The sequence below is a fragment of the Lutra lutra genome, chromosome 1, assembly GCF_902655055.1.
Source record: "Lutra lutra chromosome 1, mLutLut1.2, whole genome shotgun sequence".
Classification (NCBI taxonomy): domain Eukaryota; kingdom Metazoa; phylum Chordata; class Mammalia; order Carnivora; family Mustelidae; genus Lutra; species Lutra lutra.
The window spans coordinates 160,018,673-160,041,256 of NC_062278.1; the positions used below are offsets into that span (position 1 = coordinate 160,018,673).

Consider the following 22,584-nt stretch of genomic DNA (forward strand, 5'->3'; position numbering starts at 1 on the left):
TTGACCCCTGGGGCAAATAATACATTATAGTTTAATAAAAAATAATGTTAGCCATTCAAAAAAAAAAAAAAAAAAGGAAATTGAGGAAGACACAAAGAAATGGAAAAACATTCCATGCTCATGAATTGGAAGAACAAATATTGTGAAAATGTCTATGCTACCTAAAGCAATCTGCACATTTAATGCAATCCCTATCAAAATACCACCAACTTTTTTCACTAGAAATGGAACAAATAATCCTAAAATTTATATGGAACCAGAAAAGACCCCGAATAGCCAGAGGAACGTTGAAAAAGAAAACCAAAGCTGGTGGCATCACAATTCCAGACTTCAAGCTCTATTACAAAGCTGTCATCATCAAGACAGTATGGTACTGGCACAATAACAGACATGTAGATCAGTGGAACAGAGTAGAGAGCCCAGAAATGGACCCTCAACTCTATGGTCAACTAATCTTTTACAAAGCAGAAACAAATGTCCAGTCGAAAAAAAGACAGTCTCTTCAACAAATGGTGTTGGGAAAATTGGACAGCCACATGCAGTAGAATGAAACTGGACAATTTCCTTACACCACACACAAAAATAGACTCAAAATGGATGGAAGACCTAAGTGTGAGGCAGGAATCCATCCAATTCCTTGGGAAGAACATAGGCAACAACCTCTTTGACCTCAGGCACAGCAGCTTCTTCCTAGAAATAACATCAAAGATAAGCAACAGGAAAAATGTACTATTGGGACTTCATCAAGATCAAAAGCTTTTGTACAGCAAAGGAAACAGTCAACAAAACCAAAAGACAACCAACAGAAAGGGAGAAGATATTTGCAAATGCCATATCATATAAAGGGCTAGTATCCAAAGTCTATAAAAAAAACTTACCAAACTCAACATCCAAGGAACAAATAATCTAGTCAAAAAATGGGCAGAAGACATGAACAGACATTTCTGCAAAGATGACATCCAGATGACCAACAGACACATGAAAAAGTGCTCCACATCAGCATCAGGGAAATACAAATCAAAACCTCAATGAGATACCACTTCACACCAGTCATAATGGCTAAAGTTAACAACTCAGGAATTGACAGATGTTGGCAAGGATGCAGAGAAAGGGGAACCCTCCTCCAGTGTTGGTGGGAAATCAAGCTGGTGCAGCCACTCTGGAAAACAGCATGGAGGTTCCTCAAAAAGTTGAAAATAGAGCTACCCTATGACCCAGCAATTGCAAACTGGGTATTTACCCCAGTGATACAAATGTAGTGATCTGAAGGGGCACATGAACCTGAATGTTTATAGCAACAATGTTCACCATAGCCAAACTGTGAAAAGAGCCTAGAGGTCCTTCAACAGATGAATGGATAATGAAGATGTGGTATATATACACAGTGGAATATTATGCAGCCATCAAAAAAACCAAAAACAGAAATCTTGCCATTTGCAATGACATGGATGGAAATAGAGGCTATTAGGCTAAGTCAGTCAGTCAGAGAAGGACAATTATCATATGATCTCACTGATATGAGGAATTTGAGAAACAAGACAGAGTATCATAGGGGAAGGTAGGGAAATACAAAACAAAATGAAAGCAGAGAGGGAGACAAACCATAAGAGGCTCTTAGTCTCCGGAAACAAACTGAGAGTGGCTGAAGTAGAAGAGGATGGGAGGGATGGGGTGGCTGGGTGATAGACATTGGGGAGGGTATGTGATATGGTGAGCGCTGTGAATTGTGTAAGACTTATGAATCACAGACCTGTACCCCTGAAGCAAATAATGCATTATATGTTAATTTAAAAAAACCCAACCTTTATGTTCTTATCTTTGTGGTCTCTGCTATTGTTTGAAGTTGGCTAAACTAGAACACACACTTCCCCCTAGAATCTTAGAATACTTTGTCTCTTGTAGACTAAGAATCACCACCATGTATATCAATCGCAACTGCCAGTAGGAGTGTGCAGCACTTAGTGATTATAGATAGTGGAATTTGTAATTGAAACATCTGCTGTACCATTGTTAGAAAAATTGATTCATAACCTATTTTAAGGATCAAAACGCTCCCTGTAAATGTTACAGAACAAAGTATTTTTTTAAGTCAAGAAATTCAGATCACCAGACCAAATTTTCTGGTACTTCAGAAGCTTTGTAAACTGATGGAATAGATTGATTCTATTTTAATACAAAGCTTAAGGACCTTAGATAATTTATAAAAGAGAACATAAGTTTAATAGTGGTTCCATTAAACTAAAATAAATATGAAGGTGTGGATTGTCGATGAGGAATATAAAAAATATATATATTTTCATTTCACTTTGCATAATACCTCTGGTTCCACTCATGTTGATGTAAATGGTAGGTATTCATCCTTTCTGATGATTGAATAATATTGCATTGTATATATAAACTGCATCTTCTTTATGTGGGCTAATTTAATTTTTTAAAAAGGACATATATTCTTATCTTGGCAACTGGAATAAAGCCATATATAGTAGCAAAACTATCCTGAGAGGCTAAGAATGTTAGTGGTTTACTGTAATTTTTATAGTAGAAATCTATTTTAGTATCTTGTACTTTTTTTTTTTTTTTTTTAGAGAATGTGTGCATGCGAGAGAGCAGTGAAGGGGCAGAGGGAGAGGGAGAGAGAGAATCTTAAACAGTGCAGAGCCAAATTCAGGGCTCAGTCTCACAACCCTGAGATCATTACCTGAGCAAAAATCAAGAGTGAGACACTTAACCTAATGAGCCACCCAGTCACCCTGTTATCTTATACATTTTTAATATGTGAAACCAGATTACTGTGAGAAATAATAAGTATAATTCCAGAATATGACTCGGAATTTTGTTATGCCTCCAGTTTTTTATTGTAATTACCTAAGGCCAGTTTTGGCCTCTACTCTGCCCCACATATGTATTGTTATTGTTTGGATGGAGGGAAGATATTCATTTGGAAATGTTTATTGAGCCCTACTCCACCAGGCACTGATCCCTAGGGAATGGAGATACAGCAGTAATCAAAATAGACTAAAATCGCAATACTAACGGATCTCACATGTATATTCTTATATTCTCTTGCTGCATCATTATATATGAAGCCCTATATACAAAGCCTGGTTTTATTGATATATAATTGAGATACAATAAACTGTATATTTAAAGTATACAATTCGATAATTTTTGTATATGTATATACCCATAAAACCAACATTATAATCAGATAATGAACATATTCATGTGAAAGTTTCTTCATGTGCCTTTATAACCCCTCCCTTCCTCCTTCCCTGTCTCTCCCCCATTGTGAGGCAGCCACTGATCTGCTTTCTGTCACTATAGGTTAGTTTAAATTTTTAAAAATTTTTATGTAATTATACAGTGTGTACTCCTTTTTTCCTGGCCTCTTTCACTCAACATAATTGTTTTGAGATCCGTCCATGTTGTTTGTGTATCAATAGTTCATTCTTTTTTATTGCTGAATAGTAGTCCATTGTATGGTATACTACCATTTATTCATTTATCATTTGCAGCCACTACATATAAAGCTGCTATGAACATTTGTATACAAGGTTTTGTGTGTCATATGTTTTCATTTCTCTTGAGAAAATACCTAGGAGTGGAATGGCTAGATCGTTTGGTAGGTGTGTGTTTAACTTTTTAAAACTTTCAAACTATTTCCCAAAAGGATTATACCATTTTATACTCCCACTAGAAGTGTATGGTACTTCCAGCTCCTCCATATCCTTGTCAACACTTGGTAGGTCATTCTCTTTAATTTTAGTGTTTCTAATAGATATATGTAGTAGCATCTCATTTTGGTTTTAATTTGTATTTCTAACAATTAGTGCTTTTGAGCATCTTTTTGTGTACTTTTGCTATCTGCATATTTTCTTTGCTGAAATATCTATTCAAATGTGGGGGTTTTGACTTTTTTTTTTAAATTAGATTGTTTTTTGTCTTACCACTGAATTTTGAGTTATATACTGCATACAAGTCCTTAATCAGATTTGCGTTTTTTAAATGTTTTCTCCCGGTCTGTGGCTTATCTGTTTATTCTCATGAGGGTCTTCTGAAGAGAAGATTTTCGTTTTAATGAAGTTCAACTTACCGGTTTTTTTGAATGAATCATGCTTTTGGTGAATGATACTTTTGGTAATATATAAGATCTTTGCCTAACCCAGGGACATGAAGATTTTCTCCTGAAGTATTGATTTAGTAGTATTTCACAAATTTTAATTATGTGTTTCATTTTCATTCCATTAAAAATATACACTCTTTCCCTTTGATTCCCTTTTGATTTCTTCCTTGACCCAGGGGTTATTTAGAAGTGTGTTATTTTGCTTCTAAATATTTGGGCATTTTCCAGATTTTTTTTTGTTATTCATTACTAATTTAATTCCATTGTGATCAGTGAATATACTTTATATGACTTGAGTCCTTTTAATTTTATTGGAACTTGTTTTGTAGCCAAGAATATGGTCTGTCATGGTAAATGTTCATATCCACTTGAAAAGAATATGTACTCTGCTGTTGTTGGGTGAAATGTTCTATAAATATCAATTAGATCAAGTTGAATAAGAGTGTTGATAAAGTCTTTTATATCTTTGCAGATTTTCTGACTTCTTATTTGATCAATTATTGACAGAGTTATATTGAAATCTCTGCCTTTAATTTCAGATTTGTTTCTCCTCAGGTTATATCTTCATGTATTTTGAAGCTCTGTTATTAGGTATATAAACCTAATAAACCTATATAAACCTAGGGTTGCTGCACCTTTATGATGAATTGACCAGTTTTTCATTATCACATGACCTTCTTTTATCTCTGGTAATATTCTTTGCTGTGAGGTCTACTTTGTCTGATATTATATAGATACTCCAGCTTTCTTTTTTTGGCATACAATTTTCCATTCTTTTACTTTTCACCAATTTGTGTCTTTATATTTAAAGTTGTTTTCTTGTAGGCGATATATGGTTGGATGTTGCTTTTTTGATCCATTATTACAATTTATGCTTTTTAATTTTGTATTTAGATCATTTACATTTAATGTGATAATTGATCTGTTATGGTTATTTTTAAATTTACTCTCTTCATGTTTTCTGTTTGTCCCATACATATTTTCTTTCCCTTTCCTCTTTTTCTGCCTTCTTTTAGGTTGAGAATTTTTTTAGGATTCCATTTTATGTCGTTTGTTTGATTAGAGTTATAAGTTATTATTTTGTAATTTTAATGGTTGCTCTAGAGTTTTTGTAATGTACATCTTTAACTTGTTATAGTCTACCTTCAAATTGTATTACAGATCACTTCCGTTTTTCCTCACTCAACCTTTATGCTGTTACTATTACACATTTTAATTCTATATATAATACAAACTACTCCACACTAGATTGTTAGTATTTTTTTTAAGATTTTATTTATTTATTTGACAGAGAGAGAGAAATCACAAGTAGGCAGAGAGGCAGGGGAAGCGGGCTTCCTGCTGAGCAGAGAGCCTGATGCGGGGCTCAGTCCGACCCTGGGATCATGACCTGAGCTGAAGGCAGAGGCTTAACCCACTTAGCCACCCAGGCGCCCCAGATTGTTAGTATTTTTTAATAGTTGATTATTTTAAAAGAGATTTAAATAACTAGAAAAGTGATTTATATACCCAAGTGGTTACTATTTCCAGTATTCTTGATTCCTTTGTGTAGCATCACTCTTTTTTCTACCTATAGAATGTTCCTTAATATTTCTTGTACTGCAGATGTGATTAATTCTTTCAACCCTTCTGTATCTGGGGAAGAAAAAACGTTATTTGTCCTTCATATTTATTTCAAAAATATTTGAGGGTCACTTGAGTGGCTCAGTCATTAAGTGTCTGCCTTCAGCTCAGGTCCTGATCCCAGGGTTCTGGGATCGAGCCCTGCATCAGGCTCCCTGCTCAGTGGGAAGCCTTCTTCTCCCTCTCTCACTGTGTCTCTGTCAAATAAATAAATAAAATCTTTCAAAAAAATTCTTTGAAAAATATTTTTGCTTAGTATAGAATTCTGTTGACAGTTTTTTCAGTATTTTAAAGATGCGTCTCCTTGGTTTTCTTGTTGTTGCCTTTTTTTTTTTTTTTTTAACCAATGAAAAATCTGTCACCCTTATTCTTCTTTCTCTGTACATAATGTATCTTTTTCTCTGGCTGCTTTTAAGATTCTTCTGTCACTGGTTTTGACCAATTCAGTTATGATATGCCTTCTTCATATTTCTTGTACTTGGAATTCTTTGACTGTCTTGGATTTGTAGGTTTATAGTTTTCATAAACTTTGGAAAAATTTTGGCCATTACTTCAGATATTCTACCTGATCCCACCCCTGCCCAAACTCCTGTTCCTTGAGGACTCTCAGTCACATGTATAGTAGATTGTTTGAAGCTGTCCCACAGCTCATTTATGCTATTCTTTTTTCTTCCACATTTAATAATCATAACATGTTTAATCTTTATGTAACTTCATAGAACTATATTCTACAAAACACAGTTATAGTAACTTTTAATGTCTTTGTCTACTATTTCTAATATTTGTGTCAGTTTTGGGTCAGCTTTGGTTGATTTTTTTTAAGGTTTTACTTACTTATTTGACACACAGAGAAAGAAAGAGAGCAGAAGCAGTGGGAGCAGCAGGCAAAGGGAGAGGGAGAAGTAGGCTCTGTGCCGAGCAGGGAGCCTGATGAGGGGCTCGATCCCAGGACCCAGGGATCATGATCTGAGCTGAAGGCAGACACCCAACCAACTGAGCCATCCAGGCGCCCCACTTTGGTTGATTTTTCTCCTCATTATGGATATATTTTCCTTCTTTGAATGCATGCCAATTTTTTGTTCAATGCCAGACATTCTGAATTTTATTTTGGGTGCAAAACAGTTTTTTATTCCTATAGATATTATTGAGTTTTATTCTGGACACAGTTGAGTTATTTGGACTTAGTTCCTTTCAAATCTTTTTCTTTTTTAAATTTGTTAAGTTGGACCAAAGCCATGTTTAGTTGAGCACTAATTGTACACCTGATGCAAGGTACTTGTTAGTGCTCTACGCAGTACCCTACAAATTGAGACTTTTTCACTGTTGATTTATGGGAATGGGCACTTTCCTGGCTATGGGTGAGCTCTGGCTGTTGTTCCTTCTAATGCTTTTTGATGATTCTTTCCCTGGCTTTGGGTAGTTTCCCTATATGCATGCCCTGATTAGTACTCTACTGAATTCTTGAGAGGAGCCCTCTGAAGTTCTCTGTGCTCCAGTACTCTTCTCTGATAACTCTAATGACCTTGGTCAGATTTTGGCTCCATATCTTCAACTCAGGATTCCACCAGCCTCCAGGTCAGTTCCATAGCACCATACCAGGGTAGAAGGAGCAGATAAGAGTGACACAGTTTGAGGCCAGGTTTTGGAGACTGCATGGAAGAATCAGGATTCAACACTAAAAATACGTTGAAGCTGTATTTCAGGAAAAGTCAGTCCTTGCTGAATATTTTAAGGAATAAGTGCTAAGGGATGTTTAATTTTCCGCTTTTGGCCCTTCTGCCAACCCACAAATTATTGAGGAAGTTTCTCTTCATGACTCAGTATCCTCACCAGGAAGTGGATGGTTCTTCATACTGATCAACTACTGATCCTATCAGTGGCCAAAGATAGTTTCTTCAGAAAGGCTCTTGAACAACCAAATGACAGCATGGCACAATATAAGAAAGATCCAATCCCCTTGCTTCCAACTGATTTTTCTATAGAGAGGAAGGAACAAGGAGCCAGGCCTCCTTTCTAAGATGTTCACCAGGGTGTGGGTTGAAGGAACATTATGACTGATACGTAGTTGGTCTTGGGCTTTGTCTCTCAAAGTGTAGTTCCCAGGTAGCAGCAGTGGCATCACTTGTGAATTTTTTAGAAATGCAGACCATCAAACAGTTTCTCAAGCTGTACCATTAGAATCTGCACTATGGGGACGCCTGGGTGGCTCAGTGGGTTAGAGCCTCTGCCTTTGGCTTGGGTCATGATCTCAGGGTTCTGGGATCGAGCCCCATGTCGGGCTCTCTGCTCAGCAGGGAGCCTACTCCCCGCCCCTGCCTACTTGTGATCTCTGTCAAATAAATGAAATCTTAAAAAAAAAAAAGAATCTGCACTGTGGGGGCACCTGGGTGGCTCAGTGGGTTAAAGCCTCTGCCTTCGGCTCGGGTCATGATCCCAAGGTCCTGGGATCGAGCCCTGCATCAGGCTCTCTGCTCTGCAGGGAGCCTGCTTCCTCCTCTCTCTCTCTCCACCTGCCTCTCTGCCTACTTGTGATCTCTGTCAAATAAAAATAAATAAAATCTTAAAAAAAAAAATCTGCACTATGACAAGAACCCCAGCTGTTTCATGTGCATATTAAAGTTTGAGGAGCACCAGCACCTATGGTTAACAATAACTTATTGTACACTTGAAATTTGTCGAGAGTAAATCTCATGTTAAGTGTTCTTTCCACAGTAAACTAAAATGTAAAAGTTTGAGGAGCACTGTGTTAAATGTGAACGGTGACACATGCCCTCTAGTGGCTGACCAGGGAGCTTTAAAATGTTTTCTCTTTTTAGGACCTTTGCACAGAACTGCAGAAACATTGAACATTTAAACCTCAATGGGTGCACCAAAATCACTGACAGGTAAGGAATGAGAATGAGTTTGGTGACAAATTGACCATCAGGAGAGTGAGGGGAGAGAAACATGGTTGAAAATATCTTTAGTGTGTCTGCTTTTTTCCAGCACATGTTATAGCCTTAGCAGATTCTGTTCCAAGCTCAAACATCTGGATCTGACCTCCTGTGTGTCCATTACAAACAGCTCCTTAAAGGGGATCAGGTAAGAGTACCTGTTGTTAGAAGAAACACCTAAACCTAAGAGCATCCTGGTGTGCCTAAAACTTTTTAATGATCCCACTGGAACAACAAAGAGGTCTTCTCTCCCCTTAATTGTTGTGAGTTACTAAACTCAGACTTGGTAATCAACTGTCTGTAGGATAGATTGCACATGTGTGACCGTTTCTTGTTCTCTCAGTGAGGGCTGCCGAAACCTGGAGTACCTGAACCTCTCTTGGTGTGACCAGATCACGAAGGATGGCATTGAGGCACTGGTGCGAGGTTGCCGAGGCCTAAAAGCCCTGCTCCTGAGGGGCTGCACACAGGTACCGAGGGCTTCGTTGAGGTTTGTTTCTCTAACATGAGGTGTGGGCACTTCATTAGAGAACTTGCTTTTGCATTTTTCTTGGTTCGCCACTATTCCCTCACCTGGTTCCATCCCCCTTTTGTTCTCTCTGTCCACTCAGTTAGAAGATGAAGCTCTGAAACACATTCAGAATTACTGCCATGAGCTTGTGAGCCTCAACTTACAGTCCTGCTCAGTAAGTAACACAATTTTCCTGGGAGTGTCCTCCTGTGCCACGTTCCTTGAGTCTCCTGTGGGCCCCACTTTGAAGCCCCCAGGCAGGAGGGATGGTCGCCACACCTTGTTTTCTTATTCTTTGTCCTCATACGATCTGTCAGTTTGCCACAAGATGAAAGAATAACAGTCTAAACAAAGTGGCCCATACAAAGCCACTTATATTTCCCCCTAAAAATAACATAAATTGACGTCTTGGTTTATTTTATGATAGAAATGCTATGAACTAGTCACTAAGCTGAACAAATTCATATAAGGTCTCAGTGTCTTTTATTTTTTCTTAACTTATAAGCTGGGGATAATGACAGTGGACAAAATGAAATCATAGATGTGAAAATGCTTTGAAACATGAAGGATGTATTCAAGAGCAAGGTGTAATTTTCATCGTGACATTAACATGTGAAAAACAATTATTCCGTCCTCACTGCCATTGTCAGTATTGATCCTTGAAGAGAATGCTTGCTACATGCTCCTGGGCTTCCCAAGGGGAACATAAATTTTGAGAAATGTCAAGAGAAATCTTTGCAGTTGGTATTCAGTGAATGAGTCATATGTCTTTAGAATCCTTGATGGTGGAAGATAGAACAGAAACTGTCATCTGGACAGATGTCTTACGGTACTGCTCAATATTAGGATCTTGTAGTGAGAGCACTCACAGACAACTTAAAGTAGAATATAAATATGCAAGCCAGGGGTGTCTGGGTGGCTCAGTCTGTTGAGCATCTGACTCTTGGTTTCAGCTCAGGACATGATGTCATGGGTCATGATCTCATGGGTTGTGGGACTGGGCCCTCTGCTGATCTGCTTGAGGCTTCTCTCCCTCCTCTTCCCTCCCAGCACTCTCTCTCTCTGTCCATCTTTAAAATGGATAATAAAAAAATGCAAGTCATTTAACAATAATTTAGTGATATATTTCATTTGCTATTTTCTAAAACATTTGAGGAAATATTATAAATATATACATATATGGGACCCCTGGGTGGTTTAATCAGTTAAGTGGCTGCCTTTGGGTCAGGTCATGTTCCCAGGGTTCTAGGATCAAGTCCTGCATCGGGCTCCTTGCTCAGCAGGGAGTCTGCTTCTCCCTCTCCCTCTGTCTGCCCCTCTGCCTGCTTGTGTTCTCTCTCTCTCTCTCTGTAAAATAGATAAATAAAATATTTTAAAAATACATATATATATAACATATATATGTATGTATATGATTTATATAGCAGATATTTAAAGCATTAATCTGTAGAAATTCAACCAAAAATTATGATGTCACTTAACCAGGCAAGTCTTTTTTTTTTTTAAGATTTTATTTATTTATTTGACAGGGAGATATCACAAGTAGGCAGGCAGAGAGAGAAGAGGAAGCAGGCTCCCCACAGAGCAGAGAGCCCAAAGTGGGACTCGATCCCAGGACCCTGGGATCATGACCTGAGCCGAAGGCAGAGGCTTTAACCCACTGAGCCACTCAGCTGCCCTTAACCAGGCAAATCTTATGAGCTCTTTATTTAATCTGATTTTTAAGATTTTTAAGTTTGTGAATTTTTCCTCAAAAAAAAAATCAAATGAACTCTGGGGAGGGGGATGAAATTCTTTTAAAATTCACTCTTGGCGGGATACCTGGGTGGCTCAGTCAGTTGAGCATCTGACTCAATTTCAGCTCAGGTCATGATCCCTGGGTCCTGGGATGGAGCCCTGTGTCAGGCTCTGTGCTCAACAGGGAGTCTGCTTGAGGATTCTTTCCCTCTCTCTCTTCTCTGCACTTCCCCCTATTTGTGCGCTCGCTCGCTCTCTCTCTAAATCTTTTAAAAAAATTTCATTCTGTGGGCACCTGGGTGGCTCAGTGGGTTAAGCCTCTGCCTTCAGCTCAGGTCATGATCTCAGGGTCCTGGGATTGAGCCCCACATCAGGCTCTCTGCTCAGTGGGGAACCTGCTTCCCCCTCTTTCTTTGCCTGCTGCTCTGCCTACTTGTGATCTCTCTCTGTGTGTGTCAAATAAATAAAATCTTTTTTTAAAAAAATTTGATTCTGGGGTGCCTGGGTGGCTCAGTGGGTTAAGGCTCTGCCTTCGGCTCAGGTCATGATCTCATGGTCTTGGGATCGAGCCCCGCATCAGGCTCTCTGCTCATCAGGGAGCCTGCTTCCCCCCCACCTCTGCCTGCCTCTCTGCCTGCTTGTGATCTCTCTCTCTCTCTCTCTCTGTGTCAAATAAATAAATAAAATCTTTTTTTTTTTTTTTTTTTTTAAATTTTATTCTCAGGCGCCTGGGTGGCTCAGTGGGTTAAGCCGCTGCCTTCGGCTCAGGTCATGATCTCGGGGTCCTGGGATCGAGTCCCGCATTGGGCTCTCTGCTCAGCAGGGAGCCTGCTTCCCTCTCTCTCTCTCTCTCTCTGCCTGCCTCTCCGTCTACTTGTGGTCTCTCTCTGTCAAATAAATAAATAAAATCTTAAAATAAATTTGTATTTATAAAAAATTTTATTCTCTGTTAGTACTAGAATATTTTAAAACTGTACAGAGATAACAAATACATGTCAACCCTGTACTTCATCTTGTTTTATTAAATTATTAGGATAAAATGCTGGTATTTGGCAGCCCAACTAATTGACCAGCAGTAGATCCTATTTTTCAGTATTGTTGGTGCCTTCTGATGTTCCTTCCTGTTTGGACTTCCCCAGCGCATTACAGATGAAGGTGTCGTGCAGATATGCAGGGGCTGCCATCGGCTACAGGCTCTGTGCCTTTCTGGCTGCAGCAACCTCACAGACGCCTCTCTCACGGCCCTGGCTTTGAATTGCCCAAGACTTCAGTAAGTGCACCATTCTTTTGCTTTGTAGCTCAGAGCTTGCTGGACTGACCAGGAGGGCTTCCTGCAGGAAGGGAAAGCCTTACCAGCAGGTGGATAGGTAATGATAGAGGTGGTGGCAGTGGTTGGGTTATTGTTGGCTTTTATCAGATGAGTTGGGGTAGAACAATACGTTATCTGGTTTATTTAGGGATGTATGGGAGGAGTGGATGGGATGAACTGTACACCACCAGGGAACCTGAACTATAATTTCTTGGTGGACTTGACACATGTGCCCACCTGATTTGGCTCATCCTGTTATAGCTTTGACATCAGAGTGATCTGATAGGGTCACAATGACAGCCTCACATCCCAGTGTTACCAGATTCTCCCCTAAACCAGTTGCTAAATGGACAGAAGATGGGGAGGGAGATCACAGTCACCTTATTTATCACCTTTCCTAGAAGAAGAAAGTTTTGTTTTAACAAATAAAGATTTATTTTCTCCAATAATATTATGAATAGTAAAACTTTAACTATGGCAACAAAGTACTAATCATAGTTCATACCAGTTGAACTCATTTGTGTTCCAGGCTCTGTGTTGGGCAATTTTATAAGCATTATCTCATTTAGTCCTCTCCACTTCTCTAGAAGATATGCACTATCATTCTCACTTGTCTTTCAGATGAGAAACTGGGAGTCAAAGAAAATCACATAATCTATCTGGGTCATATGATGAGAAGGAAGTAAAACTAGAGTTTGAACTTGAATCGTTCAGAACCAGCAATCTTAGCCCTTGTACAAAAGACAGAAGAAAGAAACTTATTTTGTTGTTTACTTCTCAGTGAAACTGATCAGTTTCTCATGCTTACACCAGTTTCACATCTTTTACCCATTATCTATTGCTGTCCTTTGCCCATTTTTCTTACTGTTTCATTGGGGATGATTCTAGACTATTTTGATATTTCTGAGTAGTAGAAGGAATGTGGGTGATCAAAACTGGTCAGAAAGGTGGTCAAAATTACTGCTACAGGGGAGTATTTAACTTTAAAATGTTATTTTTCCATCCCTACTAAGCATGGGCATTGAGAATTAACTCAGGTTTTTCATTGGCTACAAATTTTTAAAATTCCTTTTAGGGTAACTGGGAATTTCATTTAAATACAATATATATAAAGATCATTTTGTTGAGTAAAAGCTCATTTTAATTGTGTTTAAGAGTCAACAAATATTGGAATAATATTTGAAAATAGCAGCAGCAGCAGCAATGTCCTGGAATTGTGGGAAGATTCCTGGGTTTTCTCCCTGAATTTGGGCTGGAACTGTGGGACTTAGGGCAGGCCACACTTTCCCCTAAGCCTTCTTCCCATCATCTATCCTGTGGGACAGCATTTGCATTTACTGTCCTTAGGACTATTCCAGAAGCAGAGGTGTGTCAGAAGGCAGAATAACCTCAAGAGTGTGCTTCATAAAGTGTATTTCTGTTGTTAACCAGTCACTGCCTTTTCCTCCCATGCACTCTGTATCCCAGGATTTTGGAGGCTGCCCGATGTTCCCATTTGACTGATGCAGGCTTTACACTTTTAGCTCGGGTAAGCCAGAGGTTTCAAAAAACAAAACCAAACTATAATTTACCTCTCATTTCAAAATAACTTGCTGTGGTTTTAGAGTGTGCAAAAATTGCGTACCTTTAGAAAGGACAGGTACCAAGTAGACTAGGGTCCTCAGGATACGTTTCCCATTTTCCCCAGAATGCTAAGGTGGTCCTGTAGGGGTTTCTGGAGCAAGTCTAAACCTCACTCTCATTTGGTCAGGCGGGACCACAAGAGGAATTTCCTCCCTGGCAGGACATGCCCTTCCTCATTCAAACCCTGACTCAGTCTCTCAGTAGCTTCCCCAATTGAGCTGTTGTCTGCCTCTGCTCCTTCTTCCACATCACCCTGCAGATGCTGACTATCATGGGGGTTCCTCTTGTCTGCAGCTGGGAACCCATGACCTTCTGGGGATGGTCTTACTTTTCCTCTACCCTAATCCTCACCTGTCCAAACTGTGCCTGAGCACCCCACCTCCATGCTTTCCCAAGCCTATTCTATGGCTAAAATTTACAGGATGATATCCATAGCCACTGGGAAGGTGGAGGCCACTACCTTTCCAGGTGAGAGGATTGTAGCCCAGGGTGGCCACATTCCCATTGCCAAAGGGAATGTGATTCAAAAAGCACCTGCTCAGAAGTGCTGGCTCACTGGGTCACTTTAGGAACAGGACATACTCCTAAAGGGAAGAGAACAAGGATACTGGGCCAGTACTCAGAGGGATACAGCAAGCCACCCATGTTGCCCTGACCACTGACCACATGGTGGTGGTGGGGGGTGGTGGTATCTTATGGACTTTTCCAGAATTGCCATGACCTGGAGAAGATGGATCTTGAAGAATGCATCCTGGTAAGTAGACTCCTGACAAGTCCTGCAGGGCTGCCCCTTAGACCTGAGAGACAACCAGGCATAGCCAGAGACCCCAGCTGGCTGTTGTCTGGACCCTTCTCACCCCAGCATGTCAGGAATTGGGACCCCCATAAGGGCTAGGGCAGTGGGATGCATGAACTTTGGGCTCTTCTCAGCCATCAGAGCTATAGCTGAGAAGTTCAGGGTAGCTCCAGGTTTTGCCAAACATTAAAAAAAAAAAAAATCTTCCACAGAACTGAAGGGAGAAATAAGTTTGCATGTCCAGTGTTGAGGTGACTACAGAGGAGAATCCTGGGGACCCTCTTTACCTACTCCTTCTTTGTCCCCTATCCCTGGACCCCCTTGGGGCACCAGAGGAGAGACCAAGAACAGCTTTGTGTCTACAAGATTTGAGGTTGTTGGTGAAGAGAGGGGCTCCCAGCCTGAATGTGTTTGAGATGAGTTTTTAATTGTTTTACACCTTTTGATTCTTATGTTCAGGAGAAACCAAACTTAGGTATTAAGTTCTGGTGTGGAAGCCACATTGACACAGCTTGTTTCCCTCCAGATCACCGACAGCACACTCATCCAGCTCTCTGTCCACTGTCCTAAACTGCAAGCCCTGGTGAGTCTGAGTTTTTCCTGACATTCTTCACCTCTTAGGGATGAAAGAACTCTCCCACCACAGCAAGAATCTGTGTGGTTTTCCTTTTTGTAAAGGTATCATCATTCCTGGTTTCAAAGATCTATTAGTTGGGCTAACTTGGGAGGCAGGTTATCTAAATGTTACTGGTTTCATCTTAGGATATGAACCTATAATAGAGACCCATGTCCTTACTACTATGTTCATGTCCACTGTGTCAGGGAGAGTGAAACTTAGCATGTTACAATGATAAAATCTAGACAAGGATCCTTTTCGGTATGCCAGTTTTAAACTTGTAGGATGTATCTTCAGCAGGTTCTGCTGATTCTGAAACTTGCTTTATTTCCTGGTTTCCTTTTCAATACCAGAGCCAATTTTGGTGAGCTTTAAAAAATCTTATTATGCAAAAAAAAAAAAAAAAAAAAAAAAATCTTATTATGCAACTCATTTGTCCTGGAAGCTATCCAAGAAGAATTTTAGCAGTTTATGATATTAAAGAATAAGGAATATAGCCCAAAAGGAAATCCCCATGACTGTCTTCATTGCTAGAGAGTTTTATCTTTCATCATGATTTATCAAAACTCAGTGATGTTGTGTAAGGAGCCTAGGCCATCAGGTGTCCAGTCAGTCACTGTCCTTTCAGAATGACAAGTATACAGGTTACCTAACTGGTGGAAAGCTGCTCTTGATGATATGAGACAATTTTATCAAACCACTACTCAACTGGGACACAAGAGGAAAAATAGGGACTCAAGACTTGATAACATTTAGATGAATATTTCATCCATTTTAAAATGAAACATTGGACACCTCGGAAAATAACAATGTGAAGTAGAATGTATGTTCATTTTTCAGTGTCACACCCCCACAGTCTGACCAGCATCTCCTGTCTTTCCCAGTTACTCCATCTGTCACTGAACTGCAACCAAGACTGAACCTAAATGGGTCCCTTTGAACTCATCATCTTTTCATTGTCAATCCTCATTTGATGTCCCTTCCCACTCAGCCTAAATTGTGTGTTCAATTATTAACTCATTTCCTTGATCCTCAAGATTTTCCTTCTTCAATTAGCTCAGCTGCCGTTCTGTTTAACTGTCAGCTGCTGAGCCATTTTTGAAGTAAGAACAAGAGTACAGTAGAGAAGGTCTCACTGGCATTTTTTAATGGAGGAAACAGCACATATTCTTAGATTGACAGAAGCCATGGCTGGGTTTCAGAATGAGGGAGGAGAGGAGATGAGGCTGAATGGGAAGCAGGACCAAAGCCTCATAGCCCCTGCTAAGGAGAATAGACCTGCTCCTCTCAATTGTCTCTGTGAGCCTTACCAAGGTGACATGAAAAGCTGAGATGGGGGCTCATAGTCTGAAGGGCCAGTGTTCTGTGGCACACCTGAAAGAGCAGCCTGGCCCATATTTTGTTCCCAAATTGGCGACCCTGCTTTATTCATTTCTTCTAATTGTCTCAGCTTAGAATGTTGAGATTCACTAGATGCTTTTGACTACTCCTAGAATTTTATAAGCAGAACAATTCCATGCTCACATGGGTACCCACAAATCCTGTACCAGCTGCTGAGACTAAACCCCATATCCAGTTCACAGTAGCCTCCCATAGCTAAGACTTTTAAATTTATCCTCACTAACATCTTGTCCTCTGATTTGGGTGCACACAACTTTATGACTGTTATATCTTCCTGAAGAATTGACATTTTGTCATTATTAAATGTTCTTCTTTATCACTGATAAAACTCTGTCTTGAAGTCTACTTTATCTGGTGTTAATATTAGTCTTTTTATGCTTATTTTTGCATACATATCATTTTTCTTCAACTTATGTTTTTATATATAAAAGCTGTCTTGCCTTTATGCAGTCTGATAAACTTTCTTTTAATCAAAATGTTTAGTCATTTATATTTAATGTAATATTGATACAGTTGGTTGTTTTCTCCTTTTTGTTTTCCGTTCTCTGCTCCTTCTTTCCCACTTTCTTTTTGAGTTAACTAAATATTCATTTTAACTGCATTTTAATTTGTCTGTTGGCGTTTTTAGTCATATCTCTATGCCTTGATTTTTTTAGTGCTTGCACTAATAGCCAAGGAAGCTTTCTTCAGTGGGAATTTAGGGGTAGTCTAGGATTGGAATTTAGACTGTCAATTCCCAGAAGACAGAAATAGGATCTTCTCTCTTTACCAGTAGCACCTTGCACAAGGCTTAGCCAGAGAAGCCACTTCCAGTCCTCTTTGGGGACAAAGTAGGGTGTAAACAAGCCAGCCCAAATATGAGAAAGTCAGACACAGAAATTGTGTGAGTAATGAGGGTGATCCCTACAACTGTGGTGCTTCAGATCCCAAGGATTGCAGCCCTTTTCAGGAGACTGCCAGCAGTTCCCTGGCCATACTAGAACCCCACCATGAGAAGCTGCTGTTTTGGAAGAAGTTTCCTGCACTCAGGAATCCTAAACGTCCCCAAGTTCGCCTTACCCATAGTATCAAGCAACCTTGTCAAGGCAGCATGACCAGCTTCTTGAGTTTCACACCACCAAACTCAGGGAGGAAAGGAGGATGGAAAGAGTTCTTGATGTTGAAACAGATCTCAGGGGAAGATTCTGGGCCCTGGAGAAGAGGAGAATGTCTGGATTACTCAGGGCATGGCCTATCCTAATTTTAACAGATAAGTGGCTTGAATTTTCTTCTTTTTAACATTTCAGTTCGAATTCCATTAAATCCCTGGCTTTTGGAGGGGAGCACTGCCCAGAATATGGGACACACACACTCATACAAACACACTTCTGAATCCTAGGAGACCCCTAGCAGCCTAGTAGAAATGGAAGAAAGGGGGTAAGGAAAAACAAGTCTGAGTGCTATCATGTCAGCCTCCTATCTCTGCTATAAGTGAACTTCCTTATCTTTAAAAATAGCAAAAATAAGTCCTTCCTTATCAATAATCACTCTAAATGTAAATGGATTAAATTCCCCCAATCAAAAGACATGGAAGGACCAAATGGATAAAAAACCGTGACCCAGCTATATGGCTAGACCTAAAACAATTTAACTTTTAGAGCTAGAAAGAAACAAACCAAGCCCAGAGTTAGCAGAAAGAAGAAAATAACAAAAATTAAAGCAGATATAAATTTAAAAATAGAAAATAGAAAAAAACAAATGAAATAGTTTTTTTAACAAATAAAATTGACAAACCCTTAGAATAACTATGGAAAAAAGGAGAAGACAAGTAAAGTCAGAAACAAAAGAAGAGACATTATAATTATGACATGAATAAAATGAATCAAATATGAACAGTTATATGCCAACAAACAATAATCTAGAACAAATGAATGAATTCCTAGAAACATATAACCAAGTAAAAGTAAATCATGGAGAAATGGGAATCCTAATCAGACACATAACCAGTGTGGAGGTTAAAACAGTCATCAAGAACCCCCTAACAAAGACAAGCCTGGGACCAGATAGCTTCTCTGGTGAATTCTACCAAACATTTAAAGAGGAATTACTACCAGTCCTTCTCAAAATTTTCCCAAAAAATTGAAACGGTAAGAACACTTCCAAACTCATTTTATAGGCCAGCATTACTTTGGTACCAAAACCAGACAAAGACACCACTAGGAAAGAAAATGATAGGCCAATATCCCTAATGAATATAGATGGGTACATCCTCAGTAATTTACCAGCAAACTGAATCCAACAGCACATCAATGGAATAAAAGGTAAAATCACAAGATCATCTCAGCAGATGCATAAAAAGCATTTGATGAGGGGTGTCTGGGTGGCTCAGTTGTTAAGTGTCTGCCTTTGGTTCAGGTCATGATCCCAGAGTCCTGGGATCAAGCCCCACATTGGGCTCCCTGCTCAGCAGGGAAGCCTGCTTCTCCCTCTCCCACTGCCCCTGTTTGTGTTCTACCTCTCTCTCTCTCTGTCAAATAAACAAAAATCTTTATTTAAAAAAATTTGATGAAATTCTACACCTTTTCATTATAAAAACTCTCAACAGACTAGGAAAAGAAAGAAGATCCAGAATAAGGCAAGGGTGCCCACTTGTACCATTTGTATTTAACATAGTACTAGAAGTCCTAGCCAGACAGATTAGATAATAAAAAGAGATAAAAGACATCCACATTGGAAAGGGAGAAGTAAAATTATCCTTGTTTGCAAACAACTTGGTTGTTAAGAGTAGAAAATCCCAAAGAGTCCATTTTAAAAACTTAAAGAACTAGTAAATAAATTCATTAAAGTTGCAGGATACAAAATTAACATACAAGATTTGGTTGCATTTTTATACATTAATAATGGACTATTCAAAAAGGGAATTAGGAAAAATTCAGTTTAGAGTAACATCAAAAAGAGTAAAATACAGGCATCTGGGTGGCTCAGTTAGTGTCTGCCTTCCACTCAGGTCATGACCCCATGGTCCTAGGATCAAGCCCCACGGTAGGCTCTCTGCTCAGTGGGGAGCTTGCTTCTCCCTCTCTCTCTGCCTGCCATTCACCCTGCTTGTGCTTGCACACACTCTCTCTCTGTTAAATAAATAAAAAATCTTTTTAAAAAAGTAAATACTTAAGAATAAACTTAACTGGGGCACCTGGTGGCTCAGTGGGTTAAAGCCTCTGCCTTCGGCTCAGGTCATGATCCCAGGGTCCTGGGATCAAGCCCCGCATCGGGCTCTCTGCTCAGTGGGGAGCCTGCTTCCTCCTCTCTCTCTCTGCCTGCCTCTCTGCCTACTTGTGATCTGTCTGACAAATAAACAAAAATCTTAAAAAAAAAAAAAAAGAATAAGGAGATGAAGGACTTGTATATTGAAAACCACAAAACACTGATGAAAGAAGTGAATTAAGTGGAAATACATCCCATGTTCCTGGATTAGAGGTGTTAATTTTATTAGAATGCCCATATTGGGGCGCCTGGGTGGCTCAGTGGGTTAAAACCTGTGCCTTCAGCTCAGGTCATGATCCCAGGGTCCTGGGATAGAGCCCCACATTGGACTGTCTGCTCAGCAGGGAGCCTGCTTCCTCCTTTCTGTCTGCTTCTCTGCCCACTTGTGAACTCTGTCAAATAAATAAATCTTTAAAAAAAAAATGCCCATACTACCCAAAGCAATCTACAGATTCATTGCAGTACCTATCAAAATTTCAAAAATATTTTTTACAGAAATAGAGTGATGCTACAATTCATATGGAGCCACAGAAGATTCTGAATAGCTAGTTCTGAGAAGGAACAAAGCTGGAGGCATCACACTTCCTAATTTCAAGTTATATTTTGAAGGTGTTGTAATCACAACGATATGGTACTGGTACAAACACCAACATGTAGACCAGTGGAATAGAATAGAGAGCCCAGAAATTAATCCATGTGTATATGGTCAGTTGGTTTTCAAGAATTTAAATCAGCACCTTGAAGGGAGATTAGCACTCTCATTTTCACTGTAGCACTATTCACAATAGCTAAGATATGGAAACAACCTAAATGTTCATCCTCAGATGAACTGATACATAAAATGTATTCCATACACTGAATGGAATACCAGTCAACCTCAAAGAGAAGGAAATTCTCCAATATATGACAACATGGATGGACCTTTAGGACATTATGCTAGGTGAAATAAGCCAGGCACAGGAAGACAAGTACTGCATGATTCCATTTATAGGTAGTATCTAAAATAGTCAAATTTATAAAATCAAAGACTGGACTGGTGGTTACTGGGGTGTGTGGGGAGTTATCAACAGGCATAAAGCTTTTGTTGAGTAAGATGAATAAGGTCTAAAGATCTTCTGTAAAATATTGTACCTATAGTCAAAAATAATATGCACTTAAAATGTGTTAGAAGGATAGAGCTTATGTGCTTTTAGCACAGTAAAATCTAAAAAAAGACATTACTATATAACAGTTATATGAGGGTATTACGGTAGCCAAATTCATAGAAACAAAATGGTGGTTGCAAGGGGCTGGAGGCAGGGACATGGGGAGTGCTTTTTAATGGGTATAGAGTTTCAGTTTTGCAAAATGAAAAAGTTCTGAAGATCCATTGCACAATAATGTAAGATACATTAACACTGTTGAACTGTATACTTTAAAATGGTAAAGATGATAAATTTTAAGTTATGTGGTTTTTCTCACAATTAGAACTTTTAAAGAAAGAATGGAAATGAAAAATAAAAAAGATCCCAAGACATTAGGAAGAAAGAAAAATGGAAAGAACAGGAAAAATGTATAAATAAAACATTTTTCCTCTGAGTTTTCTAAGTTTTATTTGATGAAGCAAAAATTATGACATTGGTATGGTTCTCAATGTATATAGAGGAAGTAATTAAGACAGCATATTGTAGGGGTACCTGGCTGACTCAGCTGTGTGTGCAACTCTTGATCTTAGGGTTGTGAGTACAAGCCCCACGTTGGGCATAGAGTTCACTTTAAAAAAAAAAATATATAAATATATATATATATATATATATATATATATATATATATATGAAATGAGGATGGGTGAAAGGACTTTTTTTTTTTAAAGATTTTTTTATTTATTTATTTGACAGAGAGAGATCACAAGTAGACGGAGAGGCAGGCAGAGAGAGAGAGGGAAGCAGGCTTCTCGCCGAGCAGAGAGCCCGATGCGGGACTCGATCCCAGGACCCTGAGATCATGACCTGAGCCGAAGGCAGCGGCTTAACCCACTGAGCCACCCAGGCGCCCGTGAAAGGACTTTTTTAAATGGAGGTAAATCAGGACAAACAGAAACTAAAAGAATTTGCCATCACCAAACCAGCCCTATAAGAAATATTGAAAGGAGTTCTCTAAGCAAAGAGAGAGACTAAAGGTAACATAGACTAGAAAGGAACAGAAACAATATACAGTAACAGTAACCTTCTAGGCAATACATTGGGACTATATTCATATCTTTAAATAGTTACCCTGAATGTAAATGGGATAAATGCCCCAATCAAAAGACACAGGGCATCAGATTGGATAAAAAAACAAGACTCATCGATATACTCTCTGTAAGAGACTCATTATAGACCCAAAGACACCTCCAGATTTAAAGTGAGGGTATGGAAAACCATTTACCTTGCTAATGGACATAAAAAGAAAATGGGGTGGCAATCCTTATATCAGACAAATTAGATTTTAAGCCAAAGACTATAATAAGAGATAAGGAAGGACACTATATCAATACTTAAAGGGTCTATCCAACAAGAAGATCTAACAATTGTAAATATTTATATGCCTCTAACAGAGGAGAAGCCAATTATATAAGCCAATTAATAACAGTCAAAGAACCATATCAATAATAAGACAATAATACTGGGGGACGTTAACAACCCCCTCAC

At 39.1% G+C, this 22,584-nt stretch overlaps 1 protein-coding gene across 9 annotated transcripts in view; it reads left to right on the plus strand.

Moving 5' to 3' along the window:
* FBXL2 (F-box and leucine rich repeat protein 2) overlaps nucleotides 1–22,584 on the plus strand; it is a 152,795-nt gene that overhangs the window by 107,834 nt on the left and 22,377 nt on the right. For 7 of the 9 annotated variants that reach the window (XM_047741532.1, XM_047741542.1, XM_047741535.1 and 4 more), the window contains 8 exons: nucleotides 8,563–8,631; nucleotides 8,732–8,827; nucleotides 9,023–9,149; nucleotides 9,291–9,365; nucleotides 12,067–12,197; nucleotides 13,704–13,764; nucleotides 14,569–14,613; nucleotides 15,182–15,238. In XM_047741532.1, coding sequence (XP_047597488.1) covers nucleotides 8,563–8,631; nucleotides 8,732–8,827; nucleotides 9,023–9,149; nucleotides 9,291–9,365; nucleotides 12,067–12,197; nucleotides 13,704–13,764; nucleotides 14,569–14,613; nucleotides 15,182–15,238 — 661 coding nt within the window. Of the gene's footprint in view, nucleotides 1–8,562; nucleotides 8,632–8,712; nucleotides 8,828–9,022; nucleotides 9,150–9,290; nucleotides 9,366–12,066; nucleotides 12,198–13,703; nucleotides 13,765–14,568; nucleotides 14,614–15,181; nucleotides 15,239–22,584 lie in introns of all 9 variants that reach the window. The other 2 variants (XM_047741565.1, XM_047741573.1) reach the window with 1 other exon arrangement.